This window comes from Hipposideros armiger, unplaced genomic scaffold (genome assembly GCF_001890085.2).
Source record: "Hipposideros armiger isolate ML-2016 unplaced genomic scaffold, ASM189008v1 scaffold_39, whole genome shotgun sequence".
Taxonomy (NCBI): Eukaryota; Metazoa; Chordata; class Mammalia; order Chiroptera; family Hipposideridae; genus Hipposideros; species Hipposideros armiger.
The window spans coordinates 4732600-4754869 of record NW_017731389.1 but is presented as its reverse complement, the minus strand read 5'-3'; the positions used below and the strand labels follow the sequence as shown (position 1 = coordinate 4754869).

General features: G+C 37.9%; 2 protein-coding genes across 11 annotated transcripts in view; one reads left to right on the top strand and one right to left on the bottom strand.

Annotated features, from left to right (window-relative positions):
- Positions 1–6464, top strand: part of PHYHIPL (phytanoyl-CoA 2-hydroxylase interacting protein like) — a 51032-nt gene extending 44568 nt beyond the window's left edge. Inside the window, exons 4-5 of the mRNA XM_019638411.1 lie at positions 1179–1296; positions 3224–6464. Of these exons, the coding sequence (XP_019493956.1) occupies positions 1179–1296; positions 3224–3758 (653 nt within the window). The 3' untranslated portion in view covers positions 3759–6464. The remainder of the gene's footprint in view (positions 1–1178; positions 1297–3223) is intronic.
- FAM13C (family with sequence similarity 13 member C) overlaps positions 4262–22270 on the bottom strand; it is a 123429-nt gene continuing 105420 nt past the window's right edge. For 8 of the 10 annotated variants that reach the window (XM_019638407.1, XM_019638405.1, XM_019638410.1 and 5 more), the window contains 6 exons: positions 21382–21463; positions 19771–19982; positions 12379–12474; positions 10855–11051; positions 9011–9112; positions 4262–5855 (listed from right to left, as the gene is read on the bottom strand). In XM_019638407.1, coding sequence (XP_019493952.1) covers positions 5732–5855; positions 9011–9112; positions 10855–11051; positions 12379–12474; positions 19771–19982; positions 21382–21463 — 813 coding nt within the window. In that variant the 3' untranslated portion in view covers positions 4262–5731. The remainder of the gene's footprint in view (positions 5856–9010; positions 9113–10854; positions 11052–12378; positions 12475–19770; positions 19983–21381; positions 21464–22270) is intronic. The other 2 variants (XM_019638401.1, XM_019638403.1) reach the window with 1 other exon arrangement.

Here is a 22270-nt window from a genome sequence, read left to right as displayed (position 1 = left end):
GTGTATCAAAATAATTCAGAGATTATTTCACCTAAGCTTTATCAATAACCTTGACTCTATAAATTTTGAGAAAGCTGTTTTGTATCAGTTGCCTCTTAATCTGGACATCTCATTCACTCAACACTTACTGAGCACATACTGTATGTTATGCAGTGTGCACAGTGTTCAAAATAAAATAGACTATCACTGACTATTCTATTTCTAGTCTAGTCTATGATAGAGATGAAATCCTGTGCTTATCCCATAATAAGTCATGGTTGTCTGTATATTTATCTCTTCCTTTAGACTGTGAGTTCTTTGAGGAAGAATAATATATTTTTATCTTTTAACCTAATTATCTAATTTTGAATGGTACCTTGTACATCATATGTTCTAATCTGAATCAATGTTTCTTGAGCCAGTGAAGCTGTGAGTAAACAAACTATGAACAATTCAATTAGGTTGCTTTTATTTGGAAAGTCTTATTATCTTTATAGACCAAAATTTTTGCCTAGATTCTGGTACAGCAGTTTGACGATGATCCTCAATTTCAAAACAAAAAGTTGGTGAAAAAATCAGGTTATTTTGAGAGATGCTTTAGACTTGCAAGAGTCTTGTGTACCCAAAAACAGTTAACTAAGAGCCAAAGACCTAGTCTCTAAGATACTAGCTGTATGAACATTAGGCAAATCATCAAACTTGAACAAGCCTCAATTTCTGCATCATTAAAATGGTCATAGTTAATCTACCTTGCCAACCTCATAGATTTAGAGAGTAAAGTAAATGAACATTATTATTGCTACTCCTTTAAATTATATTTATTATTGATTGCAGGTTATAAGCTTCTTTTATTTGATTTATCAGCTGATTGAAGAAAAGCTTGTATGGTACTGATTATTTGAGTTATGCAGAGTCTGTATTCCTATTTAACAGTTTTGTTTCACTATCTTTCATTTCAAAGAGTAAATAAACAAAAATGCAAGAGTATCCTAGAAAACAACCATAAACCATAACAAAAATATTTTTGTAGAAGGAAAAATGTGCCAAAGACAACAAATGTTTTCTTTATTAAATGCAATTTTCTATTCATTAAGATGAATCTCCTAAAGATGAATTTTAATAATCTTCAGTTTATTAAGCATGTAGTTGATATTTTTGATAATGTATTTTTAAAAACAGATTTTTTATGTTATTTTCAGACTATTCAAAAGTTCATCTAACACAACTGTTGGAGAAGGCAGAAGTGATTGCAGGACGAATGCTAAAATTTTCTGTTTTTTATCGTAACCAGCACAAAGAATATTTTGATTATATTCGGTAAGAATAAAAAAATAAATTTAGTGATTTGCTTACTAAATGCCATTCCACATTTTAGGCTTAGGTTTTCCTTGAGTCTAATTTTGTGAAATAGCAATTTTAGTTTTCTTTTAAAAGTAGTTAATTATACTCTGATTTTATTTCCCAGAATAATTAAGTAGAAAAAGTCAGATCATGGGATTTTTTTTCCACTTCATTCAGATTGCTTTCCATAATCATTTGTAATACCAATTCTTCTCTATTTGAGTGAAAGATCTTAAACCTCCAGGGTTTAGATTGATGAGCATTTCATGTACATAACTCTTCTAATTCTCAGTAACTCAGTGCCTTCTGTCTCATATCAACTACTAAATTTTCTTTTCCTCTTGTGGATCTCTTTAAGACATTAAAAGTGAGAGAATAAAATAGCGATTATTTCCTGAAATATTAATGGTGAATTGGGTGGGATTTTCAGGCTTCTGCCTAAGTGGAAATCTCTCAACTGTTCTCTTGGAGTGATTATTCATGAGGACAGTCTCCTTTGTTTACATTTGAATTCTAGTGTCAGCTAGTATTTCAAAGATAGCCTATGTTTACCCCAGGAGCAGTTTCCAAGAATTCAAAAGAATTTTATGCCATGGGTAATTTCAATACTTACAGCCCTTTCATATTCGTAGAAGAAAATTTCAGGAGGGTAAATAGGCAAATGTGTTTTTGAAAATGAGACTAAGTCTTTTAAAATTATAAATGCTATATAGATTCTAAAACTTTTACACAGTAATCTCAAATTTGTCATTTTAAAAAGGCTTGGTCTCACTTTAAACTGTAAAGGATTTTTTAATTGACAGGATTTTATTTGAAAAAATTTTAGGACTCTGTTTTTGTTTCATACTGCTCTAGTTTTTCTTAAATCTAGATCGTGGTTCCAGATTTAAATCAGCTCTAAGCTGTGGAAAACACAAAAGGAATCAGAGAGAGAAATAAATTTAGGCATCTCTTGTTCAAATGAAGTACTTTGCAGTATCATATAGTTTTTATATATTTTGATGGCAAAGATCATTCTTATGCTTAAATATCCTGAGTACTGAGTTTAGTCCATAACTCGTTTAGCTGGTAAATTATCTACCCTGAGACTATATAATTCATGGTGGATGCCATTCACCTAATTTAGAGAGTACAAGTGGAGAGATAAAACACAAATTATTGTACCTGTCAGTTGTTAAATGGAAATGACCATATATACTCACCAAGAAAGGTATTTCTTTATATTTGCTAGGCATAAAATTTGAAAACAAAAACATCCACCATTGCTATTTTCTTTAATAAGGAATGCAATAGAATAAATAAATACATCTTTGGTATTAGGTTTAGATTCCTGGAATATTGCCAATGTCTACTTTAGTTGGCCACTAGAGGTCAGTATTTCTCTGATTTTCTCTGTTATTTGGCTGGGAACTGACTGGCCTGTTTTCAGGCCTTACTCTAAAATTTGCTTCATCTGTTTTCAAAATTCGTACAAAAAAAAAAAAAAAGTCAAAGAGCATAGAAAATTGAAAAAAGTTATTGTAGATATTGTATGATTGATTCATTAATATGATGATACTAGTATGAAAGATATATTTTTACTGACAAGTAAATTTATTTTTGTTGGATTTTTCCAAAGGTATAAAATTAATGTAAATTAGTTTGGTTTTTTTCTGACCAGGATATTTATTATGCTAAAAATCTCAAAGGTGTGCAAAGGAAACATCCTTACCTTAGAGTTAAGGCTAGAACTTAGCCATCTATAGGTAACGTCAAAGATGCATTCTTCTTGATGTGATAGTAGAATTAGCATTCAGGTCTTTAATAGTAGACATTGACTTTTAGGCCTATCACCATTCAAATCTATAAATCAGTAGCTTTACAACTATTGTACCAAGCAATGGCCATTTCTCTTCTCTTGCAGAGAACATCATGGGAATGCTATGCAGCCCTCTGTCAAGGATAACAGTGGTAGCCATGGCTCTCCTATCAGTGGGAAATTAGAAGGCATCTTCTTCAGCTGCAGCACTGAATTCAATACTGGGAAGCCACCCCAGGATTCACCTTATGGAAGATACAGGTTTGAGATTGCAGCTGAAAAACTTTTTAACCCCAATAGTAACTTATACTTTGGGGACTTCTACTGTATGTACACAGCTTATCATTATGTGATTCTTGTTATTGCCCCTGTGGGATCACCTGGAGATGAATTTTGTAAGCAGCGCCTTCCTCAGCTCAATTCCAAGGATAATAAATTTTTGACGTGCACAGAAGAAGATGGGGTGCTGGTTTACCACCATGCCCAGGATGTCATTTTAGAAGTCATTTACACTGACCCTGTGGATCTTTCTCTGGGCACCGTGGCAGAAATCACTGGTCATCAGCTCATGAGTTTGTCTACCGCAAATGCAAAGAAAGATCCCAGCTGCAAAACCTGTAATATCAGTGTTGGACGTTAATGCCCACTTTTCTTATTCAGTCCCCTTCCTTCTCTTAGGAGCATTGATCCTCTGTTGTCCATTTTCATCACCAGATGTTTTCCACTGAAGCATGCACATGCCGCTATCACCAAAAGCAAACGGCTACTTTTCAAATTTCCTTCAGAGCCGTTTTAGTGTTTCTTCTTCCCTCCCCTTCCCACTACTTTCTAAGTTCTACTTCTGACACTTTGCCTAGATGCTGCAATGTTTTTATTTTCCTTCTATGCCAAACATAACAAAACAATTATATACTGCTTTAGCAAAATACAAAATAACGGCTTATAAATGGTGTTTAAATATGCATTCATTTTAATCTACTGAACAAATATTGAGATAACTCCAAACCGCATGAAAGGGTGTAATTGCAGCATGAGTTAAATCTTGAAGCCTAGAATTGTCAGCACTTCAAACTTGTTGTTTGACAGTGTTATTTATGTTATTTATATTAGCTAACAGGAAACAACTACTGTGTTTCAACATAATAAATATAATAGAAAAATATTTTATTTGTATTGTTGTATAAAATATTTACAATCATATAGAATATATAGTTACATTTTAATAGCAATTGTATACATGTCACGAAACCATTTCCCTTATCAAAGATGTAGTTTGTAAACCTCAAATAGTTGTGTATCTGTCCTGTTACAAGTAGATGACTTTAATTAAACAGATTTATGAAGGACATTATTCTGCTTCATAAAAGTTACAAAATATCAGGTAAATACAGAAAAAAACAATAAGCCTCTGAAATAGTCAATATTCTTCCCATCCAAACTATATGAAAATGTGAATTTGTTCAACATCATGCTTAAACATTACAGAAAATAGAAATACAAACATGGTTGGTACAAGAGAGAAAACAACCTTTTACTTATTTTTAGAAAAGCAGAAATAATAAACACGTGTTTTAGTACAAAATAACACAAAACAATATACACTTAAGTTTATGAAGCAAATAAAATATTCTGGCTTCTTTTCCAAGGTATTGTAGCAAACAATTTTCAAACCTTTCATTTTGTACAGAAATGAAGAATAACTACAGCTTACGAGAAAGCTTTTTGACTTTACAAAGTATAGACCTTGGAACCTTAAGAAAATGCGTATTCCCAATGAAAAAATAGTTATATACTCTTAGTTATAGTAAACAAAAAGATTAGCAATCATAACTGTGATCACATTAGATTATATACTGCAGACACTTAATCTGTCCAAAATACCTATTTTCAAACTTTAATACAATATTTTAATATAAACATCTGTCAGTTATAGACAAAGATAATTCACAAAGTACATGCTATCAGAATGAACTTTGGTAATCAGAAATGTAAAATTTCAATTAACAGATAAAATAATGTGCTATTTTTATATAGAAATAAAAAATTAGCAATGACACATTCTAGTATATTTTAGGGTACTGAAAGCCTAGCAGACAGGGGACAAGGTAGGAGATTTTTTTTAATCACTTAAAAATCTATTAGAGGTTTCAAATAAGTTACATTCTTACTATCTTCCTTCCTACATAAAAAGAAGAGTTTGTTTTCCTCCTTTTTTAAATCATGCTTTTTTCCCATACATCAACATAAGCAATCTTTGGACACTAAGTAGGCTTTCCCTAATAAGTGGCCCAGTGAACAAGTGGAAGCTATGTGTTATCTAGATTTGATAAAAATATTAAATGTTTTCCAGAATAATTATGCTGACTGAGTTTTCTCCTTGGCATGGAGGAAGTTGAATTTCTTTTCCAATTATCCTGTTACTTACTATATTTCCCCTCATTTAAATCCCTCCTCCTCATTTATAATTATATCTGCCATCCCTTCTTAAAAACAGCTAACACTACTACTAAAGTGCTTCAGTTTTCAGTATGTCAAAACTACTTACTTATCAAGAATGGCAGAGGAAAATAAACTTTATCTTGGATAAAAGTAATCACAAATATGTCTTGAACTTCAAATAGTTTTGGCCACGTCTTGCTTGCTGATTAGGACTTCGAGTAGTCTCAGCTTGGCTTTTATGTGCTTGTATTCATAGTACTCATCTGCCATTGGGATCCTATCTTCCTTTTGTGGACTTCTGCAAAACAGAAAATACCATCTATTAGCTCGCAGTGAATCAAGTCATTAAAAATCCTTTCATAATTCTAACTCAAGAAAGTACAGGGCAGCAGTTTCCACTTGGTTTTTGCATGATGTCATTTTTCCCTTCCTTTCCACCTTCATTCACTCCCTCTTCCTTCCACATGTTACTAGGTTTCTGTATAATAGTACCCTGTGAGAACTTGAATGTCCTAGGTGCTTTGCAAATATATGGTCCAGTGCATAGATATATAACAATAGGGCAACTGAAAGGTCTAAGGAAAAAAAAAAACAAAAGCCAGAACCTTAAGGCATTCTTTGTCTAGTCATTCTCCCATTATCCATGTTCCACTTCCCTGCCTATGGACAATGTTCCGCCTTTATAGTGAGAGTTGTTAAAAGTAGCGAGTAAAAATACTGCAAAAATCATGTCAAAAATATTTTATAAATTTATGGTGATAGAAAAAAAAGCTCAATGGCTCCCTCACAAACATGAAATATTTCCAAGTTTTCTTGTAATTGTAATGCCTGTTTCTGCTAATGTGTAGTAGAATCACTGAAAATTTCCTTGAAGCAATTTATGAATAAATTTCAATGGTTCTCTTGACACACTAATTCTACTAAGATGAGACATATGATAATGCATATATTTTTATACATATGAATTCAAACTACACGTGTTTTTTGCCATTTACTTTGTACAATTGGGTAACATCTGGAGTTAAAACCATTTGCCTTCCCACAAAAATATGTTGCCAGGACATGTTCTCTAAAGGTCAATAATTGCTTCAAGATCTCAGAGTGCTCTTGTCTTCTTGGTTGAGAAGATGCCCAATTGTTTTTAAGACATTTCCACCCATGACTTTGAAATACAAGGGGTAGAAAACAGATGAAGTCACCACAATTGCTACTGAATATAAACACACATACTCTCCAATATCAGTATGGCTGAAAATGGGTAAATAGCAAACATTTAATGTATTACCTATAACCCCTTCTATTTTCCCAGTACTAATAAAGATAAATCTCTTAAATTACAAAAAGCTAATCCCTAAAAATAGTTATCTACTTGTGTTGCACCACTATACACCGTCCTGCAATTTCTAGTACAGAACTCAGAACAGCACACAAATCTACAGACAGGGTTCCTCTTAAATGTCTAAATTATAGGACATAATTCCTTTGCCTCCATTCTGTATTATGGGCCAAACTTATAATTTGGTGTCTAAATACCACCTTAATTTGTTTACACAGATCTAGGTAAAGAAATGGTCTAATTTCTAGGGAAACATGAATAATCCATTATGTAACCTTTCCCTGCATACTCTATTTCGGCTAATAAACAAGAGGTCTTTGGCCAGAATGAAAACCTTTGGTAGTATTTCCTGAAGCAGTTTTCTCATTAAATAAAATATGCGAATATGCTTATTAGCATAGTTTCTGGCTCATAATTGTTAATAATGTCAAATCTCTATGATTATGCCCCTTGCATGGTAAATATTACAAGAACATTTATAGTACCTTAAAATGTTTAGTAATCCATTTGCATGGTTATTTTACCTGATGGGTAGTTAGGCCTTCCTAATACAATATCTTAGGGAAACAAGATTAAATTCCATATTTCCTAGCCATTCAACTATCTGATGTTGCATTTAGTTTAAGTATATTACCACAAGAGGGCGTATAACCTCAGTGAAATATAGGCATATCTCTAGTGGGCTAAGGACTCACAGGTATAATAGAATACTGTATGTAGAGCATAACTAACTTCCCAATGTGTCAGAAGGCATGCCCGGTACCACTGCAGATCCATTAGGCAGGACTACTAATACACTGGGAAGTTCTCAAACTCTTTAAAGTAGACTCCTGGGTTCAAATAGATAAGAATGTAAACGTAAAAGTTATATGGAAATATATAAAGGAATAAATAGAAATGGAAAAAGAAAACAAGAAATTATGTTTTACATCCTAAGTTGAACAGCCACGTAACAATAACAGTCTCACTAGATTAGTTAACATTAGCAGAAAGGTAAGTAACTTGGACTTGTAGCAATCAGCCGGAAAGGAAGATTCCAGGCAGAAAACTAGGTCGGTTACATCTGTATGAATGCAAAAAGTTTCTGACTTTGAAGGTCCAGACTTAGTGAACAGCCCTGAAGGGCTGAAATGGAAAAGCTGCTGACACAGAGGTGAGTAGGCCAACCTTTCAAGATCCTTTAGAAAATAGTCTGTCTCCATCAGGGCCACCCTCAGCCTGCTGAAATGAAAGCAGTTCAGGAAAGGCAGGTACATAGATGGGGAGGAAACCCAGGAGCCAGTGCATCACTGACTCTCACCTCTGCCACCTTAATCATCTTTTGACTTTGTAAAATTATACCTTTATTATTTTAAGACTGTCGTCCCGTCTGGGAAACTAGTTTCCCAGAGTATCCCGGGAAGGCCAGTCATTTCACCATGGAAACAGGCTCAGGAGAGCTAAGTGATTTGTCTGTCACTTTCTCCTCCAGAAATGGATCAATAACCCTGATCTCATGATTTTATAGATACAATTTTGTTGCTGATACACCAAAATTTAGAGGAAACTAATGGGGTGCATAATGAGACACTTGGGTTGACACAGAAAAAGAGAGTACAAATAGAGGATATAGCTAAATATTTATTTAAGAGATAGAAAAAATAGCTATGAACTTTTGGCCAAATCCTGAAATAAAATAACTAAGGGCAGATCCTGAAGTTGAAAGGATATATTTCAAGTAAAGGAAGGATTATTTTACGAAGTAGAGAATAACTGTGGAACTACATAACCAAGAACAAAGAAGTTCTGTAGGCTGAAAAATCAGATTTTTTTAAAGGTTTAGATAAATTAAATAGTTACAGTGGCATGTATTATTTAAAGTTAGGGATTTGGGGAGTTCATATTTTATTTTTTTAAACCTCGTTGTCATACTTGATAGCTACAGCCTCCCATAAAACATACCTAATTATGGCATTATCACAGTGTTGCATGAGACAAATCCTGGGTCTAAGTAAGTCACTGTGGAAATTATTTATATCTTAGATAAAGTCACTGTTCCTCAAAAAATTCTAGCTCATTCTTAAACAATAGTTGCCTAGGAAATACTAACTTAAAAATATACCTCTGCCCACACTTACCTTCCCGTTTGTTTAAAAAACTGTTCTTCAAATTCTCTTAAGGCTTTCCGAAGTCTCTTCTTGTCAGCCCTAGTTTCTCGGAGATGGTCGAGAAGTACAGGCCTACATCAGGGAAATTATTTGCCATTACTGAGCTCTGGCATAACAGAGATCATGAGCAGATTCATCTATTCCGCAAAAGCTATTATGATACAGAAGTGTTCTATCTAAAAGGGTGTCTTTGAATCAGTATGGCACATGGACAGCCAGACCATAGAAGAGCACATAAGCAGGGGAAATTACCTGATGAAAATAATGTCACAGGAAAGGAGAGAGGACAAGGACAGATGGGAGGCAAACAGACTGAGTCCACTGTAGAAATGGTGAAGGTAAAAGCTGTATGAATGGATGAAGGACAGACATTTTGGAGGTATACTCATCAGTATTTGGTGGTAGACTGAACATTAGAGACACAAAAGGAAGAGATGTTAAAGAAAATTATACCCTTAATCTAGAGTATGGAGAGAATGGCAACACCCTTGACAATGAAACAAAGACCCAAACGATAGCTACACTGCAAATTCTACTCACTTCATTCTACTAAGACAAAAGAGAAAAGTCATATACTTTAGAGTAGGAACTTTTATCTGGGGAACTTGTGTGTGGTTTCAGAGTCTGCGACTGTGAACTCCCTGAATTTATATGTGGGCATTTTCTTAACCCTCCGCCAGGTGCAACTGATCTCACAGATTCATTGCACACAAATTTTCAAATATCTAACAGTTAAGTATCATGACTCATCACTTCCATATTTTCCCCCTCTACTGTAACCTATTGCCAGTCGTGTTTGTGTCTTATTACAGTAAAGATGTATTTCATAGCGGTATCTTTGTGTGCAATGAATCTGTGAGATCAGTTGCGCCCAACGGAGGTTAAAAAAAAAGATTCCATTGCTTTCAAGAAGTCCACCCAAAATAAGTTAAGAACAGCTGCTTTAGAACAGATGAACCGAGAGAGAGAGAGAGAGAGAGAGAGAGAGAGAGAGAGAGAGAGAGAGAGAGAGAGAGAGAGGTATGAAAGGAAGGAGGGGAGGAAGGAAGACTGATTTTTTTGCCTCCAAACAGGTCACTCTTCTGTGAGCTGAAATTGAGGTACCAACTGATTCTACAAGCACACCAAAATCTCATCTTACAATTTAGCCCTTGATCTCATCTCGTATATTTGTAGGGATTCCATCCCTATCTTAGGGCATATACTCACCACACCATAATACATGTTAAAAATCTCATAATCTGGCCTGTAATACACAAACCAAAGGAAGGCCAATGATCAACATGAATGCAAGCCAATGACGACAATGATAACGCTAATGAAAACCCACAGAGTTCCTGACTGAGGGACCATTAGGAGAAAAACAGAAGCTCACTGACTTAAGGCCAAGGCGATCGCCAGTCTGGAGAAATCATCTTATCTAAATGGAATAGACTAGAATAAAAGCCCTGATAGCAGGATCTTAATTCCTTTGGTCCAGCATTTTCAAAGGCCAGCGTGGCTTCCCACACTGCCAAGAGTTAGACTGGTGCCAGGCCCTGCTGAAAAGATGTGCAACTGTATGTAGCAAGCTGAATATCAGCATCTATAGCATCTTTAGGACCTTACTGGGAGCCTTGGTTCCTCATGGCATTGTCTTGTCAATTCTCCAGTTAAGAACACAACCAGCTTATGCTTTTAAGACTATTCTGTGATGGATAGCATTTTTTTTTTTTAGAGAATCTAATAGCTCTTCTGAATTCTGTATGTACATATGAGGTATCACAGACCCGAAGGTGTTAAAAGGTGACTCCACACTTAGGATTCACACTCACATGGTGGCCTCATGTAAATTGGACATGGAGAGGGCTGGTTGTTTGATTTCCTTCTTTTCATCTGGCAGCAGGACCCTCACAGGCTCAGTCTCATTAGAGCAGGTGAGATGATCACCACCAGGAAGGTGAGATGTTGGATCTGGCAGAGGTTGTTGGCTTCCCTGTGGATAGTCTTCATCAGAGTCCTCTTCCTCCTGCTTATCATAGGCAGAGTTAAATAAAGTCACAACATGCTAAGTGCCTCTTGAGGATGCTAAGTGCCTCTTGAGGATGCAAAAACAGGCAGAGGAACCATACACAGATACCATGAAAACAGTAGCTGACCCCTATCTGTGCCTACTGAGAACCAAAAAGGCAGCAACCGAGAGGATCTCTTCCTCCGTTGCATCAGGAAACTTGCAGAAGTTAATAAGCAAAGAGAGACCCATGCTGGGCTAAAATGCTCATCAAGTCCATCTCTGTTTGCTGGGCCAAAGAAGGCACAGACATCCAAGAAGTGGTCCAATCTGGGATGCACTGCCTAGTCATTTCTCCCTTTTACCCAGACCTTCTGGGCCCCAGCTTTGTAACAGTTACATGGGGCAGGATGAGATAGACTACAGACACCTTGTGTCATCCAGAAATAGCCCAAATCAGGTCCTGGGTGGGCCACACTCTGATAGAGAGGATACCCAGAAATTGACAAATTCGGGGGAGAGCTCTACAATGGCTAAAGCAAAATGGAGTTACTCTAACCTATTCTGGTAATGCTTATCACAACCAAAAGATTTTCTTGCAAGAAATCTGAAAACCATACCCCATTTTAAAATTATGCTTCCTTAATGGGAAATTTTCAAAGATTATGAATCACTGTTGTCTTTGTCGTGGCAGTATAAATGTACTCAAGTATATTTAAATTTATATTTGTTAATATTTTTTAATATTGCTATCTTGAGCAAGTGACTGTTTGAATATTGATGGAGTAGGAATTGTGGTGCTCTTCTAGTTCTGTATCCATGTGAATCATTCTTTATTAAACGTGGTCTAACTCGATCTCAGTATTCATGTTTTCTATTGAAATGAATCTACTTGTATCTTGTACAGTGATGGTCAACTGGTACCAAAAACAAATGTTGCGTTATGTCAAGTAACATACTGTCAATTTTCTTATTAAAGGAAAGATGAACTAACACACAGAATAGAAAGGCTCTGTTTTGTCTAGCTGGGTTGTAAATTAGAAAATGCCAAACTGAAATCCATCATTTGTTCTCACGCAAGCAGTGGAAGCCAATGTTAAAACTGGCATCAAAAAAACAATTGCTATATGTTCCTGTCTCACAATAGTTTTAATTAGCAGCCACTATTAACTCTATAGTATTGGGGTTGAGGGAGATCACATTTCTACTTTTTGAAAGTAACTGGCTTTGTTAGCAGCACATATTGCCAAGAAGGCTCCTTTAAACTCTCATAGTGCTGGCTCCTTAACTACACATCAATACAAAGCACAAGCACGGGTTTCTAGTTACTGCAAGCATCCTCACTTACAATTGTTGGAATAAGGGAAGGCGTTGACAGGATCTGCTTAATAATTCTGCATCGATCATAAAGAGGCTTTATGAGGTTCTTGTCTTGCTTAGTCACCTGAAAAACATGAAATTAATTATTGTTCCTTTCTCAGACAAAAATTAAATTGATATTTTTATCAGGCAAAAAAAAATACAAGTTTTGTGTCTTCAAAGTAAGGGATTATAATACTATAATGCAACAGTAATTAGAGGGAAGTCATTTATAAGATACTGTATAAAGCACATGCCAGTTTTCTTCTAGGAAAAGTTTCTTGAAGGATAGAGCCAAGTTTAGAAAGATGTTTTTAAAGCTCTCTGGAGAAGTCCTCCATGTGTAAATGGTAAGGAGCCTGTTCTTTAATTACTACTTCATTCTTAAAAAACAACAAAAAAACGGGTGATCGAAATCTATTGGTTTTTCCTTCTGAAACATATTTTATCTGGACTTTCATGATTATATTCACAAACACCAACCTCATTCAGGCCTTCATCACTACATGCTTGGATTATACACTGGCTTACTGGCTAACTGGGATATAAACTAACCATTTTGGATAAAACAATGAACTTCTCTCAATCCTCAATTTCCTACCTATACAATAAGGAGGGTAGAGTTACAAAGTTCCTTCCAACTGAAAAATTTCATAATGTCATGGTCCACTAATGCACTCTAATATCCCTCTATTTTATGACCTGTCCCTAAGCACTATTTTCAAAGGGTCACATGGTGCATAAACATTTAAATAGCTTCCTATTTATCTATGAATCACCCATCTATCCACCCACCTACCTCTCCCATCCAAAGTTGCCAAACTCCTCTGCTTGCTCTGGCTTTCCTCCCTGTTGTGTATCCTGCGTTAATTTGCTACATATCTTCTACACACAGCCACCCTTTCACTCTAGTCCAATGATTCTCACTCGGCAGATGATAGGAGAAGAATGGTAGAAATACCATATAGCATAATCAGGTATCTTTTTTTATCAAAGTACACATACATGCCTAACTGTGCTCTGCCTTCCAGGGAAAAGAAAATGGCTCAAGCATGTGTATTTGTAAACCTTTCTAGTTACTCTCATGCTACCCCACCCCCATCCAGATGAGAACCATCCTGGCCTGTATTGATCTCCCTTTGCTCTGAATCTCTCCATCTCATTGTGGTCCTTAACTGTTTTCTGTGGTATATAGTCTTGTCTGCCCAAACAAATTAGAATGAGGAAAAATATATCACTTATCTCTTTAAATTCTCACAGTATCCAACATATCCCCTTCCCTATGAGTAATCTATCAACCCAGGTTTATATGCCAAAGTACTCTAACTTTTAGCAATCTTCAGGTAATCCCACAGGCTATAACCTAAGGCTCTTTTCATTTTTAGTAGAAAGAAAGCTTACTTCTCTCTGTAGAAGCCTTTTAAGTATTGCTTAAGTAACCCCAAGAGCCTTTCATTTTCTAGCCCAATCATTTCTTAAACGTTTTCTTAGTCATGACACATCTTTACGCACACAATCCTTCCATGTGTTCCATTGGATTTTAGTAGGTGATAAAGAAAAAAATCTTAATCTAAGTTCAGCAAACATTGAAATGATGTTTTTTATTTAGTACCTCACTGGGACTTATCGTCCATAGAAGGCACTTCAAACAATGATGCATATTTCTATTATTGGCATCTCTACTGCACTTTGATTTTTGTGATTTTATTAATAGTATATTCTCCCGATTCTAGAAAAGCTAAACTTAGACCTAAAAGATAAAAAGGAAAGACTGACCAAAAAGCAAGTCTGAGTGATGAATGATATTATAGAAAAGTATCTCCCACAGACACTAGATGAAAATCAGGGTTACATGTACAGTGTATGTGCTTGTCTTTCATTCTAATGATTGTATGATTTTACTCTTATGATCACCACCAAAGCAATCCCCAAGAAGAGACACAAGGGTTCAATGCCAGTAACTATGACACAGTCCAAACTCTGATTCCCTAAGTGCTCATCCTCAAATAGACTTGGCCAGGAGGGCAGGCGGCTTGAAAAGGGTTAGTGGTGAAGCTGTGTGCCAGGGGCTGCCTTCTCCTCACAGGCCTATGGAGAGCAGCTGTAGGAGGCCTGTAAAATCAATGTGCAGGAAGAAAACTGAATCAAGAGGTGGGCAGCCCCTGCTGGATAAACACCCCAAATCTAAGGGGCAGTGATACGTGAGATGGCTATTCCTCAGCCACTTTCTGCTAAGAGTCAGACGATTTCTCCTGAGTTCCATGACTGTTTCTGAAATGCATCCGTCCTCCCTGTTCTGCATATTTGTGGCTGTCGATGGTATGTGCAGATGTATCTTTTTGTTATTGTTATGTGAATGGAGACAACAAGGACCACACTGAGCAACCTGAAACAGCCAGAGAGAGCTAGCCAGAGCATGAATGGCTATTCAGATTTTAAAGAGAAATACAAGGCGGAAAAAACTGCAAAAGATAATTATCCTTACTTCCTGCTCTTCCATTTTGTTATGGCATCAGAAGGAGTGAAACTTAAGGAGACTGAGCAAGAGCGGGCTGAGCATAAAACATAATTTGATAGGATTTGTTGAGAGCTGAGCACATTGGCCATAAAAATTTCCTGGCCCCCTACTCCGTAGGTTACTGGAACCATCAAGGTCTGGAATAGTAGCCCCCAAACACACTGGCTTTCAGAGGTAGAACTGCTGCTGAGTGGCCTGCCCAAGGGTATTCCTTTCTGGGACCTGGTCAGAAAGTCATTTGGGAAAAACTGCCATAGCTTAAGTGCTTTTACCACCATGCTTCTATTGTTTTCTCCCCATGGCACTGGTCCCACATATTCTTTCACAGTAAACCACAGAAATTTATAAATAAAATTATTTGAATCATCCTTATAAACCAACTCTCTCCTAAAAAGGGAAGTAAAACTGACATTCTCCTCTCTGGATCGTTAGTAAAGGGCATCATAACTCTGTAACTTTAGGGACTCAAGTCCTGCCAAACTTTTCCTAGGTCCAGGTCACCCCAGCCCCTGAAAGAGATGACGGTGTATGTGGAACAAGTCTGACCATCTGAACTAACCAGTCAGACAACATGGAAAGCCAGTTCTGAACACAACCATACAAAGCAGCTGAAGAGAATGGTTTGCTCAATTTAGACTTCTAAGCAGGGGATTACAGGTTAATATTGGCCTCGAAATCAGGAGACATGAGTTCAGCTTCAAAACTACGTACTATTTTTAAAATGGAAAATTATGTAATCTCTGAACTTTAGGTTCTTAATATGCAGAAAGAATGAGGATCGCTTTTAATGACTTATCATATGTAAATGTCCTGGCAGAGTCAGGTGTACTAAATGTTACTGAAGCTATCAAACTAGTTGACTTGAGGTTACTATCAATGTTGTACATTGCTAAATAAAAGAATACCACGATGCTATTAAAGAATAAATTTAAAAATAAAAAAATGAGAAACTCTCTTATGTCTTAATATGAAAAGCTATCCAGAATACAGAAAAGGAAAAAAGAATATAAAATTGAATAGACTGCTATCTTTTGTTTAAAGGGAGTAAATTAAGAATGTATATTGATACTTTCTTATATATGTTTCACATAGAAACTCAAAAAAATATACATAAGACATTAATAACAATGGTTACCTGCTTGGAGGTGGGAGACCTCAGAGCTTTTGCTGACTTATGGGATGGGAAGGAAACTTATTACTGTGTAGCCTTTTATAGTTCCCTCTTTGAACTCTGTGAGAAAGCATTACCTATTCAACAAATTAATTTTCTTAAAAAAATGTTAAGTAGGCAGAAGAACTTTGTGGGGGTCTTCCTTTTCCTCTCAAAGCTTTCCCTCTCTCCAATGCACAGCAACCCACTAATCAGTTATTAAACCTCTACTTGATTTTTTAAAATAAAATGAATTATCCTTTTAAAAATCCTGCTTCCCGCGAAGATGCTGCATTGGTAAACGGACAGAAGCAGCAACTGCCATTACTCATCTATTTGGTAATGTGTGCTGTGCACCTGATCCCACCTACAGTTCTCTGAAAGGGCAATAGAATGGGTCTATGTGCCAGCACCAATTCAAGATTTTCAAAAGAAAAAAGGACATAAATAGGCACTGATATCAGACCCATGGGATGATTCATTCATTTCCAGCGCTCAACGGATACCCTGTGACCCAGAAGTGATTATCTCCAAAAATCATCCATAGATGAGAGAGGAAGAATATTATTCAGTAGCAGTATCAGAACTGACAAGGCAGAGCTGTAGGATTTCTCAGCTTTGGTACGGTCTCTGAATAAACATCAAATGCAGTAATTTCAGAAAGAGTCATAATAAAAGTCTCTCTAGAAAAGAAATCAGTCTTCATCTTGGAAGTTTTAGTATTTTTAGCAGTAAAGCAAGGACCCCAGATGAAAATCATCTGTCAATTTGAGTTTAAGGAAGTGGGATCTAATGAGATCATTTCAAATGCTGATGAGCTCACTCAGGAGCCAGAAATGATACCAGCTACTCCGGAAATTTACAACCCTCCCTTTGGTTCTGCTGTGGCTTCTCGGCTTCCGCCTAGGACCCCCCCCCCCCCACCCCTTATAGTTGACCAGCCACTTCATGGTTGACTCTTCAGCTGTCCCAGGAACAATACTGCAGCTTCAGCTATGGAGGCCTACAGTTTCTACGACAGATGCTCTCTATTTAAAGGGCCTGCCTTTAGCCTACTGCAGAGATACAAGGTTTATTTGAAGGGGCTTCTGAGACTTATTGTTTGACAGATTCTTCATTTAAAATAACGAAAATAAATTGCCATTTAAACAAAGATGACATCTGAAGAACTTGGTCTTCAGACTCTCCTCTGCATGTGTGTGTTTGACTTAGATGACTCCGAAGGGTGACCAACCATCCCAGCTTGCCCAGGACCGAGGTGTATTGTAGAACATGAGATTTCCAGTACTGAAACCAGCCAAGTCTAGGGAGACCTGGGATGGATGGTCACCCTTGTCCTCCAAGATCTTAAAATCAACATGTCTAAATCGGACCTCTTGCGTTTTCACTCCCACTCCCAACCTGCCTCTCTCCTCTAGCTTTCCCCATCTCAGTAATGGACCCATCACCATCCTCTCCTTCACTCCCTCCCACCCCGTAATTCAGCATGTCCTTTCGATTCTATCCAAAGTAGACTTTGAATATGTCTATTTCTTTCCATCTCCAAGGCTACCATGCTAGTCCAAGCCACCCACTTTATCCTCCCTTTTCTAGTCTTTCTCCCTCTGATTTATTCTACACACAGCAATCAGAAACAGCTCTTCAATGTAAATCACGCCATGTCACTGTCCTGCTTACAACCATGCAACAGCTTCCCAATGCTTTCTACAGCCTAACAGAAACGTGTGATGGGCCTGGCTCTGTCTTTCTGACTTCATCGCATGCCCTCCTGGGTCCAGCCCTCAGGCCTGAGAATTCCAAGTGCACACAACCTCTTCCTTCCGGGCCTTTATACTTGCAGCTGCGTATGTTTAGAGCGGTCTTTGCCTGCTCTCTTGACCTGCTGATTCTCTTTCATTAAACATCACCTTATTGGCCTTCCTAATCACCCTATATAAAATTGAAACCATATTCATTATTTTCTATCATATCTGTTTAATTTGCCCAGTACTTATCAAAATCTTTAGTAATTTTATTTGAGTTGTTTGTTGTATCCCAGCTCCCAGAAGAACATGAGCTCCGTGAGAGCCATGAGCCCCATGACTTCTATATCTTGTTTATTTTTAATATCCAGCATGAATCATAGTTCATAATACATAGGAGGCACTCACATCTTTTGCAAATGAATGACTGCCCACCAGTCACCAGGCATCTCGCTTTATTGTCACAAGTAGATAAGTAGGTATTATCTGTATTTCATAGATAAGGAAGTTGAATCTCAGAGAATTAGTTCACTTGCCTAGTGTACATGATGTGAGAGTGCTGAATCCTGCTCTAAGTCGCAGCTCATCCCCCCTGCCCGAGTCCACTGAGTAGAACACAGAATTAGGACTTCGGTGTTAACCAAACTGCTTTTATAGATATAGTCAAGGTAACTATAAAATACAGGAAAGACCCTCAGAGGCACTGAAGGATGGAAAACCACAGGTGCGCTTGAATATGGAAACATACAGACACAGAAGTTATCCACTTATCCACTAGCTATCACAAAAGTCTAGACTCTTGGTGGGGAAGGGGATAGGTTAACTGAGTGGATGAAAACCTTCTATTTACTTGTGATAACATATAATGGTTATTTTTTAACTCTTAACATTATTTCATAAAGGTTGATGTGTCCAAGAGCTTATTTCTACTTGTTGATCACATATCTCAATTCGAGGACTAGTCCAGGGGCATATGGTGAGTCTTTGGGATTTGGCATAGGTTGCCACCTTGAGATTAAGAGCAGAAAATGTACAAGAGAACAGGGGCAAGCAGCATTCTCCTCAGAAGACTTCATTCCAAGGTTAAATATGCTAGTTTGTTCCTTCATCGGTCCAGTCAGTCAACAAACATTTATTCAATATGTATAGACACTGCAGAATCATGAGCAATAGACAGCTTTCCTGCGAAAAATGTTTAAAGTATAGTATAAAAGATAAAATGGCATACAGCATAGTTAGAGCTAGGATGGGGGAGCTATAACTCTTACTCAAGAAACAAAGGCAACCACACCCCTCTTGGAGTTGAGACATGAAGAACCAACCATAAGGAAGGTTCCTTGACATAAGTAGAATGTAGCATAGATATGAAAGATGAGAAGGGATTAACCAGGTACATGGTAACTGCTCTCATCTTCTTCTTTGGAAAATATAACGAATCTTTTCTTTGAGCTCCAGGCTCATATATCCAAATGCCTAATTGACAACTCTATCTGGGTGTCTCACAAAGATTTCAAAACAAACATGTCTAACACTGAAATCTTCAGACATCTTACCTAATGTTCCTCAAGAAACCCTATCTCTCCATACCACTTTCCTTACTATTTATACCTCATTCCTGCTTTAGTTTTTAATAAAGCATGGCAAAATGGGGTTGTAATCCTAGCCTCGGGTTCATTTGCTAATGTATCAGGGGAAACTAGGGGAGAAAGGGGTATGATATACTGTAGTGTCTGCCTTTGCGTCCCATCAACAGGCAGCACTATAACCTCCTGTCAGCATAACCTGGAATCAGGCAGCAATGCCCACAGATCACAGACAATAGCCCACTTGGAACTCCTCTGACTGACATTTCAGAGCCAGCCTCCTAAAGATGTTTATGTGGTGCCAAAGTGCTCTGATCAACTGGTCAAAACCGTGACCTCGCTGGCCCTGCATGGAATGTTGGGGCTCTATGAAGATATGATGAGGTACCTTAGAATCTTCCTGGCAGGGGAGCTGCTCTCGCTTCTCCTTCAAGCATGTCAGCACAGCATCCGGGGTCTCCTCCCCAGAGGAGCTCGGCTCAGGGCCCCCAGCTTCCGGCTTCCCATTCTCTCTGGGGACCTTGGTTGGCTCACAGGGCAGGTTTCTCGGTGGGACTTTCGGAGCACTCCCTTGTTCCTCTGACAGCTTCAGCTTTAGTTCTAAGACAGATGCCAGAGTTACCATGAGCAAGGAAAACTCATGGGCCTTAATAAGAGCAGAGAGCCTTTCAGGAATTCCCTCCCCTGATGCCAAGTCAGTGGAAATAAACAGTGCAGATGATGGCATTCCATGGGGCAAGGGCAGCCTTAATAACCAGGGCCAACAGCATGAGCTTCCAAACAGATTCACAGAGGGATTTCATGGCCGCTGGGATCTCATGGAGTTGGAGGATCATGGGTGGGAGTAACTCAGTGGTTTAAATTTTAGAGTAGGAATTCTGGAGGAAGACCAGTGGTACCTGGCCCCAAAGTTTTCACCTGTTACCTACCATCACACCTGAAATTCTACATTCAGAGGTTCATTTCCTTGGGTTTTGAAAGTTTTGCAGTCATTAAGAACCCCATGTAGAAATGCAAGTCCTTCTGGAAGACGTTACACATTCAGACTCAGGAACTACAGGAGGACGGGAAAGGGGAGATGCAACTGCCAGGCCCAACTTGATGGATCTCACGTTCTGTCTAATGCCAGCTTTTAAAATCCAGCAAGCACCATTATTGCAATGTGACTTTATATAAACCTATATAATTTAAAAAGCCACTTGGGACTTATCAGGGAATGTCATTTCAGAATATGTGAGGGGACTGGTCATTTGAGTGAGGTTATGTCTCTTGATTTCTCAATTACATCGCTCAGTTTGTTTTCGGTGAGACTCTGACAGGGTGTTTAAACACTGCATATTTTATAAACCTGCTACATTATTACAGTTTACTACCACTGAATTCATATTCTCTTCCAGTTCTTTAATCACCATTCTTCTAGAAATCTGGAGAAACTTCCATGTCTGTAAGTATTGAAATGAGGGTGGAGAGAGGAAGAAAATAAATTTTTATTGGTAAATAACCATAGTCCTTTAAAATGGATGTTAGAGCTAATTAACACTAACACCGCCATCTCCAGAGAGACAGAGAAAGCAAAACACTGGATTAGGAGGTAAGAAGACCACTTCCCAGCTCTGTGAACTGTTCCTCTCTCTGGACATAATGTCCTCATCTGTGCAATGATTGTGGAGTGAATGGCTTCTCAGGCTTCAGTTTCTAACATTCAAAAATCTGATAACCCAGGGGGTTATGCTTCACATGTTGAAATGTTCCTGGCACTGAGGTAAATCACCCCACTTGGGAGTCTGGACTTCCTCAGTCTCTTTATATAAAGACGTATTAAATGGGGCCAAACAATGAAGGGAGCCCAGGGCCTTTTATTTCAAGATGGGGCCTCTAATCTAGGAGGAGATAAGGTTAAAGAGGGCATAGGTGGGAAAGAATCAAAAACACCCTGGAGCACATTATCATTACTTTAGCTGCTTCTTTTGTCAGAAAAGAGACCCTTGGCTGGCTTTACCTTTGAGCTGTTTGCGACCTTTAGCCAAATCATTCATCCATTTCAGGACCTCAGGGTTAGAAGTCTTGTCACCATGTGAAGGCTACAGAAGGAGGGGAAAATGGAGGTAGGAGGGAGGGGAGGAGGAGAAGGGAAGGGAGGAAAAGAGAGAAAAATAAAAACCAAATTTTTAAACAGCTGAGGCACACAAAGATAGCTCAGGAACAAAACATAGAAAGCTGGGAGAAAAATTCAGGCATAAGAACTCCAGCGGATGGAGCTGCTTCCATAACACAGAGCCAGCCTTCCTGACACCCTCCACACTGCCATCCTTGTCATGGACATTGTTTCTAAATATGCCTGGTCACCCAGCATGTTTCACAGAGTCCTCACCATGCCAATACCCCCTGCAGTCTAACCCTGAGCCTTCCCGTGGGCCACCACACCCCACACCTTATGGCCAGGCCTTTCTTTGTGTGGATGCAGATGACGTCACTGATACTTGTCTGTGCTCACATACATGCCTGGGGGATACTGACAACCTGGAAACTGTAGCTCCTGTCAGTCATCTCCTCCACGCTGAAGCAAGGAGACCCCAGGATCTCTCAAAGCCAACAACAGTCTGAGAAGTCAGCATGTCAGACTTCCCATCCTCTCACTGTTTATATACTTCATATCCTACTGTGCTAATGTTCAAATGAAACTTAATTATATCTATGTGACCTTGAGCAAATTATTTAGCCTTTCTGTGCCTCCATTTCATCTATCGAATGAGGATTCTAATAGCATCTTCCTCAGAGAGTTGCTGTGAGGGATAAATGAGTTGATATATGCAAAACACTGAAAACAGTTCCAGGCATATGCTAAAAACCATAGATGTGTTAGCTAGAATTACAAATATTGTTGTTGT